The sequence below is a fragment of the Engystomops pustulosus genome, chromosome 3 (genome assembly GCF_040894005.1).
Source record: "Engystomops pustulosus chromosome 3, aEngPut4.maternal, whole genome shotgun sequence".
NCBI classification, from domain to species: domain Eukaryota; kingdom Metazoa; phylum Chordata; class Amphibia; order Anura; family Leptodactylidae; genus Engystomops; species Engystomops pustulosus.
The window spans coordinates 36612245-36626282 of NC_092413.1; the positions used below are offsets into that span (position 1 = coordinate 36612245).

Here is a 14038-nt window from a genome sequence, read left to right on the forward strand (position 1 = left end):
CATGTGCAAGATCCAAAGACATTTTTAGTGCAAAGTATGACAGAAAACTGGCGCATCTAGGCCACTGTGTACAATCTGCTCAGCTCCTCCTGCTCTATAAGATGCTGCCTGTGCACAGAACACTATGATAATCTGCTCTGTAACTCTACAACATGACCGGCTCCACTTGAGCTTTAAGGGCTACCAAGATTTTGTTTGTATATTATCCTTTACAGCTATTCTAGTATATTAACACTGGTTATTGAAAGATCCTATATATTTGCATCAAATCAAAAATATCATCATACAAGGATGCTAAGCCATTTTGAAGCCCACCTACCACAACGTTGTGACAATGGGAATGACCTTGGTTGAAATGTGCATAGTCTGTGCTACTACAAGATTCTTCATGACATTGCATCAATTGCAGTTTGATTTTAGGAAATTCAATGTATAGATTAAAATTTTTGGATAGATTTCGATGAAATCAAGAGATAATTTTTTAATCATTAATTAGGATTACCTATGACCTGTCATAGTGTCAGTACCACTGGTCCGCACACACTTGCATCATGTTTTACATAAGCCTCATAATTTCCACAAAAACGTGTCTGTGCAACAACAAGTCACAGCGTGTAGCTTGTGCAAAATCTTTATATGAAGACTAAGGGCAGGATTGGACGGTGACTGGATGTCTTAAGATCCGTATATATTACCCCATAATAGTATAAATCGTGCCTTTAGTCTTATGGACCCAGCATCCCGAGTAAACAAAAAATAAATAAAAAGGCTCATATGACACAATTTAAAATCCACAGAAAAATAATTTCTCAGCATGCATCAGTATATTCTGACATGTCAGCGCCACTTCATCATTCCTACGGATAGCTTAAAATTATTTTAGTGTCAGTAGGTGGCAGTAAAGCTCAAGGTTTTTACTTCATGAGTGAGCTGAGCATGCTTTCCTTTGCCTTGCTTGTTGAATGCAGTGACATATTCCTGTGGGAATGAACGATATTTCTCAGCTTCATACTCTGCAACTTCTACAGTCAAGTGATCGACAGTACGAGAAGAAAAAGACAACTTTTTACCCTGACGGATGAAACAGATTACATACCGGGTGTGTTTCCAGGGGCTGCTTCAGTAGGAGATCCCCAAATATTTCTTCACAGTATTTGGACATCTTGTACTGCTGATATTTACTAAAATATAAATTTTAACATGAATCCCGGATATCTTAAGCGGTGCTAATAAATGTATCTGCAGGGGCAATAACTTCCAGTCTAAAACATAAGTAAATGACAACAACCACTAGAAATAGATTTTTTACCATCAGTTTTTCCCCCAATACTCAATTTGTCTCCAATCACAATTTATACAATTTATAATGCTCCAATTTATAAAAAATTTCTAGCATGAGCACTGCTCTAAGAACATTTCTGGCTGAGAGGGGTTAACATACAGGGTCAAGAGTCTCGGGACTTGTTTTATTTCAGAAACAAAAGGGAAAATTACATATCTGAATACCCCACTGAATAGGTCTATCTTTTGGGTTATGTCCGAAACATGGATGCTGTATTGAAAGCCACCATATTGGATCAAGGGAATGTTTTTCCCATTGGGGAGGTGGTCCTGTAGCATATGAATAAAGACCAAAATTGTCTTAGAAATCGATTGCTGAAATCAGATTGCAATATTGTTGTGGTTCAAAAAGTATCAACACAGTACAACCTGAAATGTCCCGTGTGATAAACAGCTATGTGATGAATTCAGAGAGGAAGGAGTTTAATCCAATTGTCATGAACTTGCATGAGAATCTATGCAGAATCCCTGTGCTTATAATTTTGGAACAAAGAGAAATATTGCAGATCTGATTGTGCCAATTAGAGATGAGCCGGCCCAAACTTTAGGTTCGGCAGGTCCACCTAACCCGGACATGTTGCTTGAGGGGCTGCAAAGCAGTTTTACACCCCATGGCTGTGATTGGCAAGATGGACCCCATGGTGGCCTGGTCCATCACAGCCATGGCCACCTAGTTGCGGATGGAGGACAACAAATCTAAAGTTCAGGTCCGTTCATCTCTAGTGCCAATTTATTTTCCCATCGGAAAAGCTTGTCTTTGATCAAATACTTTTAAGGTACTTTCAAGAGACCTAAAATATAGGCCCCCCTTACTTTTTGGGGTATTCAGTTATAATTAATTAATAAATAAGATAACATTTCCCTAAAATTTCTTGGGACTTGTGACACTGTCTATTTAAATATGCTCATCTGATTGATAAAAATCCAATCACAGATTCCCTGTTGTCCAGTCCCCTGCCACCGTACACCTCCTTGTCCAGGTTCTGACAAGGGAAGCGGTCAATTCATGGCTGTCCCAGGTCAAGGTCAATCATTGACCAAAGTGATGACAAGCCTCTGTGTTCAGACACTGGAGCCAGAATTGCCAAGTGGCGGGGGAACAGGATGCAACAGGAACAGACCATTGGGATCTGTAAAGTAAACAAAGTGACTTTTTTAAAAATATTTTTTATGGAAACACCAATTATTATACTCAAGTTGAGAATAGCCCCGTCATCCTTCCTTCTAAAATCAACTTTTAAAATTATGCTTATGAGCCTAAAGGGCTATGGGGGCGTGTTACAGAAGCCCTCTGTGTTCTGGCTCCACAAGCTGAGAAGCACTTCTCAGTCTCCCCCTTCCCCCTGCACTTACTGTAATCCCAGCAGCAGTGAGCACACAGTGGGAGGGGGGAAGTGCTCCTCCAGAATGTAGCAGTCTGTGCAGCTACAGCACATAGGGGCTCTGATAATACATACTTTCAGGGTCATAAGCATAAATTTGGTTTGTGAAAAGGAAGAAAGCCATGGATAACATGGTGCCTGGGTCTATGAGTAAGTGTCATTCTTGATTTTGATATTCTTAAGTGAAAAAAACTGTTATAGAAGTATCACTTTAAACAAGAATTTCTGCCCTGTTCCTTTTCAACATAATATTTACTCATATTATGACAACTACACAGTCTGGCAAAAAAAAGACATGCTTTTTAAATTTTTACTGATTTGCAAAGTTTGGCTTGAAAAGTTAAAGTTGGGAAGATAGGAGAAGTTGTTGGAAGAAAAAAATGTTCATGGCCAGTGATCATCTGTGGATTTGTTGCTGGTCAATAGCAATTGAATCCATAAGGCCCACGACTGCATCAGGACCACCTCTGTTAACTAAAAGGTTTATCATGGAAGTCAAGCGGATCTAAAAGTTCTTTATTGGACTTTTAATGGCTTCCATTACTGTCCCTTTGAACTTCCGTTAGAACTTCTGTTATTAGACTGGGACAGGAGCTGCATAGCTTATTTTGCCTTTTCCAATAATAGAAGCCTAAAGAAAGTGATGAAATCGGATGTTAAAGCCACTGAAGTCCACTGGAATCAATGGGTGAATTAACTGATCCGTTAGACTCCCATTATTACCCTTTAAGTGACAGAAGATAATAATGGTGGTCTAAACGCAGGTGTGAACTGGGCCAAAGTTATAACAATCTCTAGCACAGGGCACTACATCCCGTTCCAGTCTCTTAGGCCAAGTAATAGAATGGCTATAGGCAACGCTGGTACTTTTTGTGCATTATTCTGTATATATCTGCACATTTTGCTTCCCTTTAGGAAGCTTAAATAACAGAGAGGAGAACAGAGAAGAAAATAAAAGAAGAGCCACACAAAAAAAATGCAGAAAATGAAGGTGAGTACCTGCAATGATTCTCAAATGACAGGATTACAGGATACTCCGATGTGACAAACGCAGTCTCCTTGATGGCTTGTATTACATCCTTTAAAAATTTACACAGAGAAAGAAAGGATTTTAATGGCAAAATGATGTTAGCAGGTTATTATACTGAGATCTCTAGCAGGCAGCTTCTGTTACTTAACCAGAAATCCAGTGACTCAATAAAATAATATGTCAAGTCATAAAATAACAATATATCAGCAGTCCCAATATCAATTCTACAAACAGATCAGTGAATGATTTACTAATACGTGATGTAGTGAGACCGTCGCATTTAGGGTTGAAGAGGGAGATGAATCACACTGTATGTTACAGTATTTTAACATTGACATCTGCTGGTTGTAGATTTAGCCATAAATCAAAATCAATACACCATCTGTACAAAAGGTCCTTATTGGAGAGTCCAAGGCAATGCATGTGCTGCTGTCATAGGTCTCTATATTCTTGGCAAGAAGTTACAGTTATTTTCTTATGGGTTCTGTGTCAATTATAGACATTAAGGGGGTTATTTATCATTAGACCAGCTCTTTGGGACAGTTTTATGTCTGTTTTTGTAGCTTTGCTGCTCATCAGATTCATTAAAGTGGCTTTAGCCCTTTAATTAATGGTCTATTTTCTGTCTGCAATTTTTTTTCCAAAAAGTCCCAAAAATGTCTCAAAATGCATAAAAAGTCCCAGTACATACACCAGCAGGGGACTGGAGGAACTATGAGTTTTTTATGGGTCTTTTTGCAAAAGTCTCAAGTCATGAATCTGGCTTTGCATGGTGTTGCACTAGCAGTAGTTCTATATTTATGTCAGATTAATGAAGTGGCAGAAATGGCCCTGTACTTTTGTAAAAAACAAAGTAAAACCAATGATAAATAACCCCCTAAATAAGTGGATCCGGCACACCTAAATGTCATCAGTTGTGATGCCACCATTAAATGGGGCTAATGATTTTGGTTCTGTATTTTTCAATTAAAGAGTCTTTGCTAAGATTTACAATGAGAGACATATATTTAGTGGAGACAACAGGTCTTTAGAGGGCATCTACCACAAGGATACAGGATTGTACGCAAATGAGTCTGAAGGGCTCCTGGCTCCATAAGTGTTAACGGAGCCAGGAGCCCCTCAGGCTCATTTGCATACAGTCTTTCATCCTGGTGTTAAATGTCCTTTAAGAAGAACAAGATAACCAGCGAGCAAAGTTAAAGCTGTCATTGAGGATGTTTCAGGGCATTTTGGGACATTAAATGAACTACAAGCCCTCAATAGGTCATTAATATTTGTTAATTTGTCTTGAATCTGTTCCCACAAAAGTAAAATTACCTTTTGATTTCCAACTGATGTACACAGTTCTCAAGGATCAAAGATACGAAGGGTACAGCTGGCATGACTACTTCACACCCAATGCTCAAAATATCACTGAAAGTCATCTCATTTCCTAGATTTTGTAAGCCTAGTTATCACTGTAACATGTTGGTACTTGCATTGTCCAATGAAACATAACAGCACTTGGCACGGTTTTATGTTGATAAATATAACTATTAAGTGTCGTCCACATGGTAAGACCAAACTTATGGATTCCTGGCAGCTGTAGCAGCCCACATCATAAACTTTCTAATATAGTTTTGAGTAATTTAGCACTTATCAAATAATTCCTTCACAATTTTCACTGTAGCGTTCATGTATTATTGTGAAGTGTAGAAATAAAAGAGTGTAGAGAAATTAATACCACCAAAAAGCAGTTTTTACTGTATTGTGAATCACTATAATGGATTTGTGTCCTTTCTTAAAGAAAATCTACCACCAGGATGAAGGATTGTAAACCAAGCACACCAACATTCTAGTGTGTGCCCCCTCTGTCAGGTTCTGCTTTTCTTTTAGCTTCTTAGTACCTTGTTTTTCCAATAAAACGTTTCACAATTTATGCAAATGATCCTCAAGGGCTCCAGACTCTATAGATGTCAATAGAGCCTGGAGCCCCTAAGGCTCATCTGCATAATTTTAAAACCTCTTTTCTTAAAAACAAAGGCATAAGAAGCTACAAAAAGGGTGGATTCTGCCAGAGGTGACGCAAACCAGTATGTAAGTGTGCTTGGTTTACAATCCTTCAGCCTGGTGGTAGATTTCCTTAAAACTTTAATTTGACTATCCCACCCCTATGTTTTATACTATACGTTAATTTTGAATTGGGGCCTAGAAGAGTTAAACGTAGCTACAGTGGTTGTGAGAGGAACTGTAACTTGTGGACGTTGGGCAAATACATTGCAATAATGTAGCAATTAAAGCAATAGAGGAACCTAGAAAAACCCTAGGGGGGCAGGATGGGAGATAAAAGAGTAATAAAGAGCTTGGGCTCACAGGTGCTACATCGCTCCAATAGGTTCAATTTTTTGGCCTGTGCCCTGCTGGAAGTTCTAGTGGTCACAAGACCTGCTTCAGCCACTGAATGCGGGACATGACTTCCTCTAAAGATGCCACTTCACTTCCTTTGTTGTCCCCTAGTTTGAGGAGACCATTTACTAGCTGAAGTGGGTCATGTAACCCTCTGAAGTATCATGGGAAGGTGAAAAGCAGGAACCAAAGCGGGGTAAGTATGCATTTTCTTCCACCCCGTCCCCTGAAGGGTAAGAGTTCAAGGTTTGGGGACCCTATTTGAAAGCAGCTAATCACTGGTCAAATATTTCAGTACACTCCAGAAAATAAAATACAGAAAGGCTATTTTAAACATATTGGTATCTCTTGTCTTATAGAACAGAATCTTTTGTGTCTTTCATCTTGTTAATAAATGGATCTAATGATACCTTAAAGAGGATATCTGTACACATAGCCTTCCCGTGCGTTATGATGGGCTCCTGATCTTCACCTTTTCCATCCCAGCAATCCAGTTCTACGCACCTTTATACAGAAAATATATTTAAGGACAAGTACAATACAAATGTTAACATATAAAATAAAAAATATTGTTTTCTCCCCACATCTTAAAGGACATCTACCACCAGAATCAAGGATTGTAAACAAAGCCCACTGACATGCCCCCTCTCGCAGGATCCACTCTTATTCTAGCTTCCTATACCTTTGTTTTTTAATAATTATGCAAATGAGCCTGAGGGGCTCAGGGTTCCATAGCCATCAATGGATTTGCAGAATTTTAAAGCCTTATTTTCTTAAAAAACAGGGTATAAGACTCTAAAAGAAGAGCAGATCCTGTCAGAGAGGGCACATGCCAGTATGTGAGTGTGCTTGGTTTACAGCCCTTCATCCTGGTGGTAGATTTCCTTTGAACCTATTTAGATTTCTAGTATTCTACCAAGAGACACTAGACTGGGGAAGAATAAAACAAGTATGGTGACAATATCTGTATATTGTATAATATGATATGTGTATTTTTTTTTAATGGACATAGAAACAGTGGCCTGATTTTTTAAGACATTGGCATTGCTTTCATGATGAAACTACAACTTCTTTGCAAGCTAAATAATATTTTTGTTCCCTGGACCAGCCCTCTAAACGATGATTGTGGAGCTGAATGTCACAGGCCTCGTAGTAAACAACAAGTGTCTTCCATGCATTGATGGTATGAATCATTGATGCATTCATTAACCTAAAGCGAACAGAAACCTTACAGAAAGTCCACCAAGATACAAAATTGCCAAAGCAGTGGAGCATGAGGAGACCATTCATTGGCTGAAGAGGGTCACCATAGAACTCCTGGTTGGACCGAAATACAAGGGAAGTGGAAGCCTTGGGGGATTCCATTTGCATTTAATTTCTATATTCAAACTCATCTTTATCAGTTTTTGATGACTGATAATAGAAATAAATGTAATACTTTAAAAAAATAACTTATCAACCTGCATCCGGCTAACAGGACTTGTCTGTACATCTCTACTGAAGATCTTCCTCCAAACTGCCTCCCGGTAAGGTAAGTGTTATGGGAGGAGCTTATAAAGTAGTGCGCAAGTGGTTGATCCATCTCCTGGTACAGTTCCAAGCGGTCTAAAAAGACTGGTGCGTTTTCATCAGACATCAGATATCTGCAAAAGCCATCACTGGATATAAGGCCTGAAAGAGAAAAAAGAGAAAGAGTAATATATGATGAAGCAGCCATGGTCTATTGGGGACTGCTATAGCATATTGGGCACAGCCACACATGATTTAGCAAGATTATTTCTGTCTGGCTACATGAAGCTTCATTTTGCATGAGACAAGGAGAAGAGGAAAAGGTCATAGTAATTGAGATTAAAATCCGATTGCGAGCAACAGTGATTTAGATCCGGCGCTTCATTTTCTAGGTTACAGTGTCAGTATAGAGTCAAATTTTCACTAAACGTTTTGTTACGGGTCTATTGGGTCTCCTTTCTTGCAGATTCAATAGTTTCAGTGTAAATGAAGCTTATGTTATATGAGTCTGAGCAGGTTATCAGAAAACCCATATGGATCATAAATTGCTCTATTAACAGTCCCTCTTACCAGGGCATAAGGGCCATACTGTTTAAGCCTAAGGGTTTGAGTAAAATAACTACACTTTGGTAAATGTCCTGAGTACAGGCAGCCCTACCTTTTCTCTTCAGGTCTTCATCGGGTTCGTATGCCTCTACAATCTGCATCGCCCGCTTTGTGTCAAAGAACGGGAACAGGATTTCATTGAGCCGAGGGTCTCTTTGACTCTATGTATAAAAAGATATATGGTTAAACAAGTGTCTCTTAAAGGGGTTCTCCCAAAGTTGAAAAACATGGCTGATTTCTTCCAAAAACAGTGCCATAGCTGACCATGGGTAGTGTGTGTGGTACTGGAACTGTTCATGGTCAACTTCGGATTTGTTTTTGGAAGAAAGCAGCCATGTTTTTCAACCTCAGGAGAACCTCTTTAATGTGTGATATTCAATGTACTGAACATACAGTACCTGTTAAAGAGGTTGGCCACTTACAGAAAGTGTTAGCAGGGTAAATATAAGACCAAGATGGTTCACCCAAAATATACTTACTCTTCTCAAGTTTCCAATCTGGAAGCCACTGGTCACATGAATCCTGGTCAGCAGGACTTGGGATTTTTTGTGACTTCCCATGTCCCTTGGCTTTCGGGGGATGGACGTTCCCTCCATCAGAACTATATCATTGGCTGGAAGGACAGGCAGATGTCTTTGGGGACGTGCATACACTAATGACTGCATGGCCCCCCTCAATCACTGGAAACCAGCAGCAGACGGGGCACCACAGAAAGTCCTGAGTCCTGCTGCTCAGGTGGTCAGGTGACCCGTGGTTAAATGGGGAACTTTTTCAGGGTAAGTATAATATGGATGACCCTGTTACAGTATTATACTTAACCTGTTAAGGTTTTCTAAAAGTGGTGTACCCCTTTAAGTATGGTAAAGTAATGGTAGCTGCCATCATCTTAGAAAGTATAATTATTGTATTGCATGTAAGTATGTAAATCCGTTGTGTTATGTTCTATGATGCTATATTTGCACGGGACCTCTACTATACAATAATTTTCTAAATACAGTACCAATACAAATATGGTAGATGGAGATGAGCTAATCTAGTTATCGTTTCTTTGATTTGGTATAAATCTTGAAATATTCAAGTATCAAATTGAATCCAAATCTTTTATGATTCCCTTCAGATGAATCTTTCAAAATGGAGGTTTTGATTCATCCCATAGCAAAGGGATGGGGGATGGTTGTGAGAAAAGAAAAACATTTTTAAAATGAGATTGGAGCTATTGTTTATTATACAATAATATATTTGTAATTGCAAATCTGTGTTTTAGAAGACTAGAGGGAATTAAATAACTATTTCCATGACAATTGGAGCAACATCGGTTTGGACCAGTTGCCCTAAGGGCCTGAAACAAATCTTCTGAAAAATTTGCTGCAGCTTCGGCTAAGACTCGCTCATCTCTAATCTATGATAGACGTAACCCACATGATAAAAGCCTATTTCTTCCGAAACTTCTACCACACCGATCCTATAAATGTGACTGGGTAGCGTGGGATGAGCTGCGTCCCATGAGATATGAAGCTTGTAGAAATTCAGTATGCCCAATCATTCCTTCATACAACATCTGACAACCAATGCGCATCAGATGGTTGGTCCTTAGAGATGAGCGGACCCGTTAGCAGGATTTGGCCGCAGGTTAGGGTCCGAACAGTCAATACGTGAAATTGATACCCCTAGCAACTAGTCATGGCTGTGATTGGCCAGGAAGGGGCACTCTCATCTCTACTGGTCAGTCCTGCCTAATCCTTTTTAATGACATAATAATGTCATGTAGATAGAGAATCTATAGCTGGTGGTCAGCCAGTGCAGTAACACTCAACCTCAGCTAAAAGCGGGCACCTGCAACCTGTTGGCTGCAAGGAGTGGCACTTATAGGCTCCAATTTGTAGGTATGCTGCTCCTTAATTGCCAAGAATGGTAAAGGAGGCATGATGGAATTACTAATGGTAACCATAACTCTGATCTAGGGATGATTATGGCTCTATTCATTAACATGATTTCAGTTATTTTTTAGGACAAAAAAAAAGCCATAAAGGGCAGTATACTGTATTTGTAAAACATAAGGGAAAATCCCAAATTTAAGGATTTCTCAACATAATGAAACATAATAAAACAAAGGATACTATTATAGTCTTACTGTAAGCACATGATAAGAACATTCCTCCTTCATTGTGAAGTTCTCACTACTGCAATTGTGTGCCCACACAGCTACAAATAACTGCATTGTGTATGGTGCCAGGCTAAACCCAGGCTTACATATAGTAAGGTGAGAAGATCCAAAACAGCAAAAGCTAAAAAAGGAAAAGCTTTTTTTCATTACCTAACTGGGAGTTGGAAAATCAGATCTGAGGTCAGAAATCTTGAGGTTTTCTAAATTAATTTGGCTTTGGATGGAGTCCCGTAGTCATGATCCAAGACTTATCTTGGCAATGTGTCCACATTACAGGGATCGCCTGGACCCATGCTAATGTTATTTTCCCTCATCTCTTCTTTGACGAAAGTTAAGAAATGATAGTAAGATACAGTGGGTACGGAAAGTATTCAGACCCTTTTTTACTCTTTGTTTCATATCAGCCAATCGGTAAGATTTTTTTTTTTTTTGCTCATTAATGTACACTCTGCCCCCATCTTCACAGAAAAAAACAGAAAAGTCAATGTTTTTGCTAATTTATTAAACAAGGAAAACTGATAAATCACATGGTGATTCAGACCCTTTGCTTAGTATTGAGTAGAAGCAGCTTTTGAGCTTGTACAGCCATGAATCTTCTTTGGAATGATGCAACCAGTTTGTCACATCTGGATTTGGGGAACCTCTGCCGTTCTTCCTTGCAGACCCTCTCCAGTTCCCTCAGGTTGGATGGTGAACATGGTGAACAGCAAGTCTCTCGATTGGGTTTAGGTCAGTGCTCTGGCTGGGCCAGTCAGCAATGGTCACAGAGTTGTTCTGTATGCTTAGGATCATTGGGGGATATTTATCATACGCTGGCGCTCGTGCAAAAAACGCAACCGGCGACTTTTCATGTTTGAAAAGTCACCGGCAGCAGCGAGTGCGCAGGCGCGGGGACAGTAACGCCCCGCGCCGGCCCACTCCCGTCCGGCCGCGCCCCCCGCTCGGCCGGCCGAACCCCCCCCCCTCTTCACGCCCCACTGGCGTGAAGGTGGCGGATTGGGGAAAATAATCGCAAAAGCTAGCAATAAGCTAGCATTTGCGATTATTTCAGGGCCTCTGCGCCACTGGTGGTGCGCAGAGGTCCTGATAAATATCCCCCATTGTCTTGTTGGAAGATAAACCTTCAGCCCAGTCTGAGGTCCAGAGCACTCTGGGAGAGAATTTCATCCAGGATATCTCTGTACTGGGCCACATTCGTTTTTTACTTTAATTGCAACCAGTTCTCCTGTCCTTTCCATGCCCTTATAGAATGATGCTGCCACCACCATGTGTTACTGATGGGATTGTATTTGGCAGGTGATGAGCAGCACCTGTTTTTTTCACACATACTGCTTATAATTAACACCATAGGGTTCAATCTTCCTCAGATCAGAGAAGCTTATTTCTCATAGTCTGCAAGTCCTTCATGTGTTTTTTGGCAAACTGTATGCAACTTTCATATGACTTGCACTGAGGAGAGGCTCCCGCCGGCACACTTTGCCATGAAGCCCGACTGGTGAAGGCTGCAGTGATAGTTGACATAGTGGAACTCACTCCCATCTCCCTACTGCATCTCTGGAGCTCATCCACAGCGATCTTGGGGTTCTTATTTTCCTCGCTCATTCCTTATTTACCTCTCTTTTCCTACAATTGCTTAGTTTGGTTGGACAGCTTGGTCAAGGAAGAGTTGTGTTCATCCCAAACTTCTTCCATTTATCGATTAAGGAGGCCACTGTGCTCTAGGGTACCTTGAGTGCTGCAGAAATTCTTGTTCAGATGTGTTCCTTGCCACAATTCTGTCTCTGAGCTGCTTGGGCAGTTCCTTAGACCTCATGATTCTCACGTACACTGACATGCACTGTGAGCTGTGAGGTCTTATATAGACAGGTTTGTGCCTTTTCTAATCAGGTCCAATAAGTTTAATTAAACACAGCTGGACTCCAATGTAAGAGTAAAACCATCTCAAGAAGGATCTAAAGGAAATGGGCAGCATGTGGGTTAAATATGAGTGTCACAGCAAAGGGCGTGAATACTTATGACCATGTGATATTTCAGTTTATCCTGTTTAATAAATCAGCAAAAACAACAAAGAGTGAAAAATGTAAAGGGGTTTGATATTTTCCATATCTTCTGTGCATAATGGCAGATAAGGTTCCCCAAATTTTATTTTTTTAAATGGGACACTGTAAAAACAGGAATTTATCCCAGATTTGTTCCAATATGAATCCCATTGTGAATTTACTCCCCTCTATTGGCAAGAAGCCTTAAAGGAAATCTACCACCAGGATCAAGGACTATAAACCAAGCACACTTACATGCAGGTGTGTGTCCCTTTGGCAGTATTCCATCTTCTTTTATCTTCTTATGCCTTTGAATTTACGAAACAAAAAGTCATAAGCAATTATGCAAAGGACCCTTAGGGGTTCCAGGCTCAAGCTATAGAGCCCAAAGACCCTCAGACTCATTTGCTAAATTTTTAAACATCAGATCCTGACAGAAGGAGCACACGTCAGCGTGTAAGTGTGCCTGGTTTATAATCCTTGATCATGGTGGTAGATTTCCTTTAAAAGAGTTGTGTGTGCACAAGCTATGCCTTATGCACTTGCTGATTGTGGGGGTCTCAGTGGTTGGGGAGTCACCAATCACAAAAATGGGTCAAATGGTACAACCATAACAATAGAGCAGCTGATCGCACAAGCTGACCAATTCATCTCTACAGTGATGACGGAGATAGCAGAGCACAGTACGCAGCCACTTCCTTCAGTGCTTTAAACATATTTACTGCTCCACTCACATAAGGTACTCCTATTCTCTTGATTTGTGGGGGTCCCACCACTGGAGCCCCACTGATCGGCAAGTTATCCTCTATCCTGTTGTGAACAGACAACCCCTTCAAAAACTTCTAACAAAATATCTGCAGAAATCTGAAAATTGATGATGTCTATCCCTGTCTGACATAGGTCCAGCTGCTAAATCTGTAAGGCCTGGATCTATCAATTTTCCTTAAAAGGTCAGGGCAATCCATTATATGTCCCCTACGGCTGCTGTCAATAAAGTGATTCAATAACAATGTTGATAACACAATTACCCCAAATTTACCAATTTCCTGAAATGAAATCCCAATTCTTTTAGTAACTAATGTAGGATGCTGGGTTGTAGGAATAATGGGGGTTATTTATCATAAGACCAGCTACTTGGGACAGTTCTATGTCTAATTTTGGAGCTCCACTGCTCAACAGATTCATTAAAGCAGTTTTGTCCCTTTAATACATGTTCTTATAGAGGGTTATTTATCATTGGTTTATCTGGTCGTATTGAGGGGGTTTTGAGACTTTTCACTGCTAAAAAGTCTCATAGAACTACATACACCTCTTCATTAATCTGGCTTAAACATAGAACTACTGCTAGTGCTACCCAGTGCAAAGCCAGATTCATCACTTGAGACTTTTGCAAAAGGTCTCATAAAAAGCCTCAAACTTACTCCCCTGTTGATCTATGTGCTGAGACTTTTTATGCATTTTGAGACTTTTTTGGAACTTTCTGAAAATAAAATCCCAGACAGAAAATAGACAATAAGAGCAATTATCAAAAGGTCATAGCCACTTTAATTAATCTGATGGTCAGCGGAGCTCCAAAAATAGA

The 14038-nt window shown here is 40.0% G+C and overlaps 1 protein-coding gene across 5 annotated transcripts in view; it reads right to left on the bottom strand.

The window, feature by feature from the left end:
* PLCB4 (phospholipase C beta 4) overlaps positions 1–14038 on the bottom strand; it is a 233484-nt gene that overhangs the window by 71532 nt on the left and 147914 nt on the right. For all 5 annotated transcript variants that reach the window (XM_072140486.1, XM_072140488.1, XM_072140487.1 and 2 more), the window contains 5 exons: positions 8306–8414; positions 7599–7809; positions 6549–6642; positions 3723–3802; positions 1097–1181 (listed from right to left, as the gene is read on the bottom strand). In XM_072140486.1, the coding sequence (XP_071996587.1) occupies positions 1097–1181; positions 3723–3802; positions 6549–6642; positions 7599–7809; positions 8306–8414 (579 nt within the window). The remainder of the gene's footprint in view (positions 1–1096; positions 1182–3722; positions 3803–6548; positions 6643–7598; positions 7810–8305; positions 8415–14038) is intronic.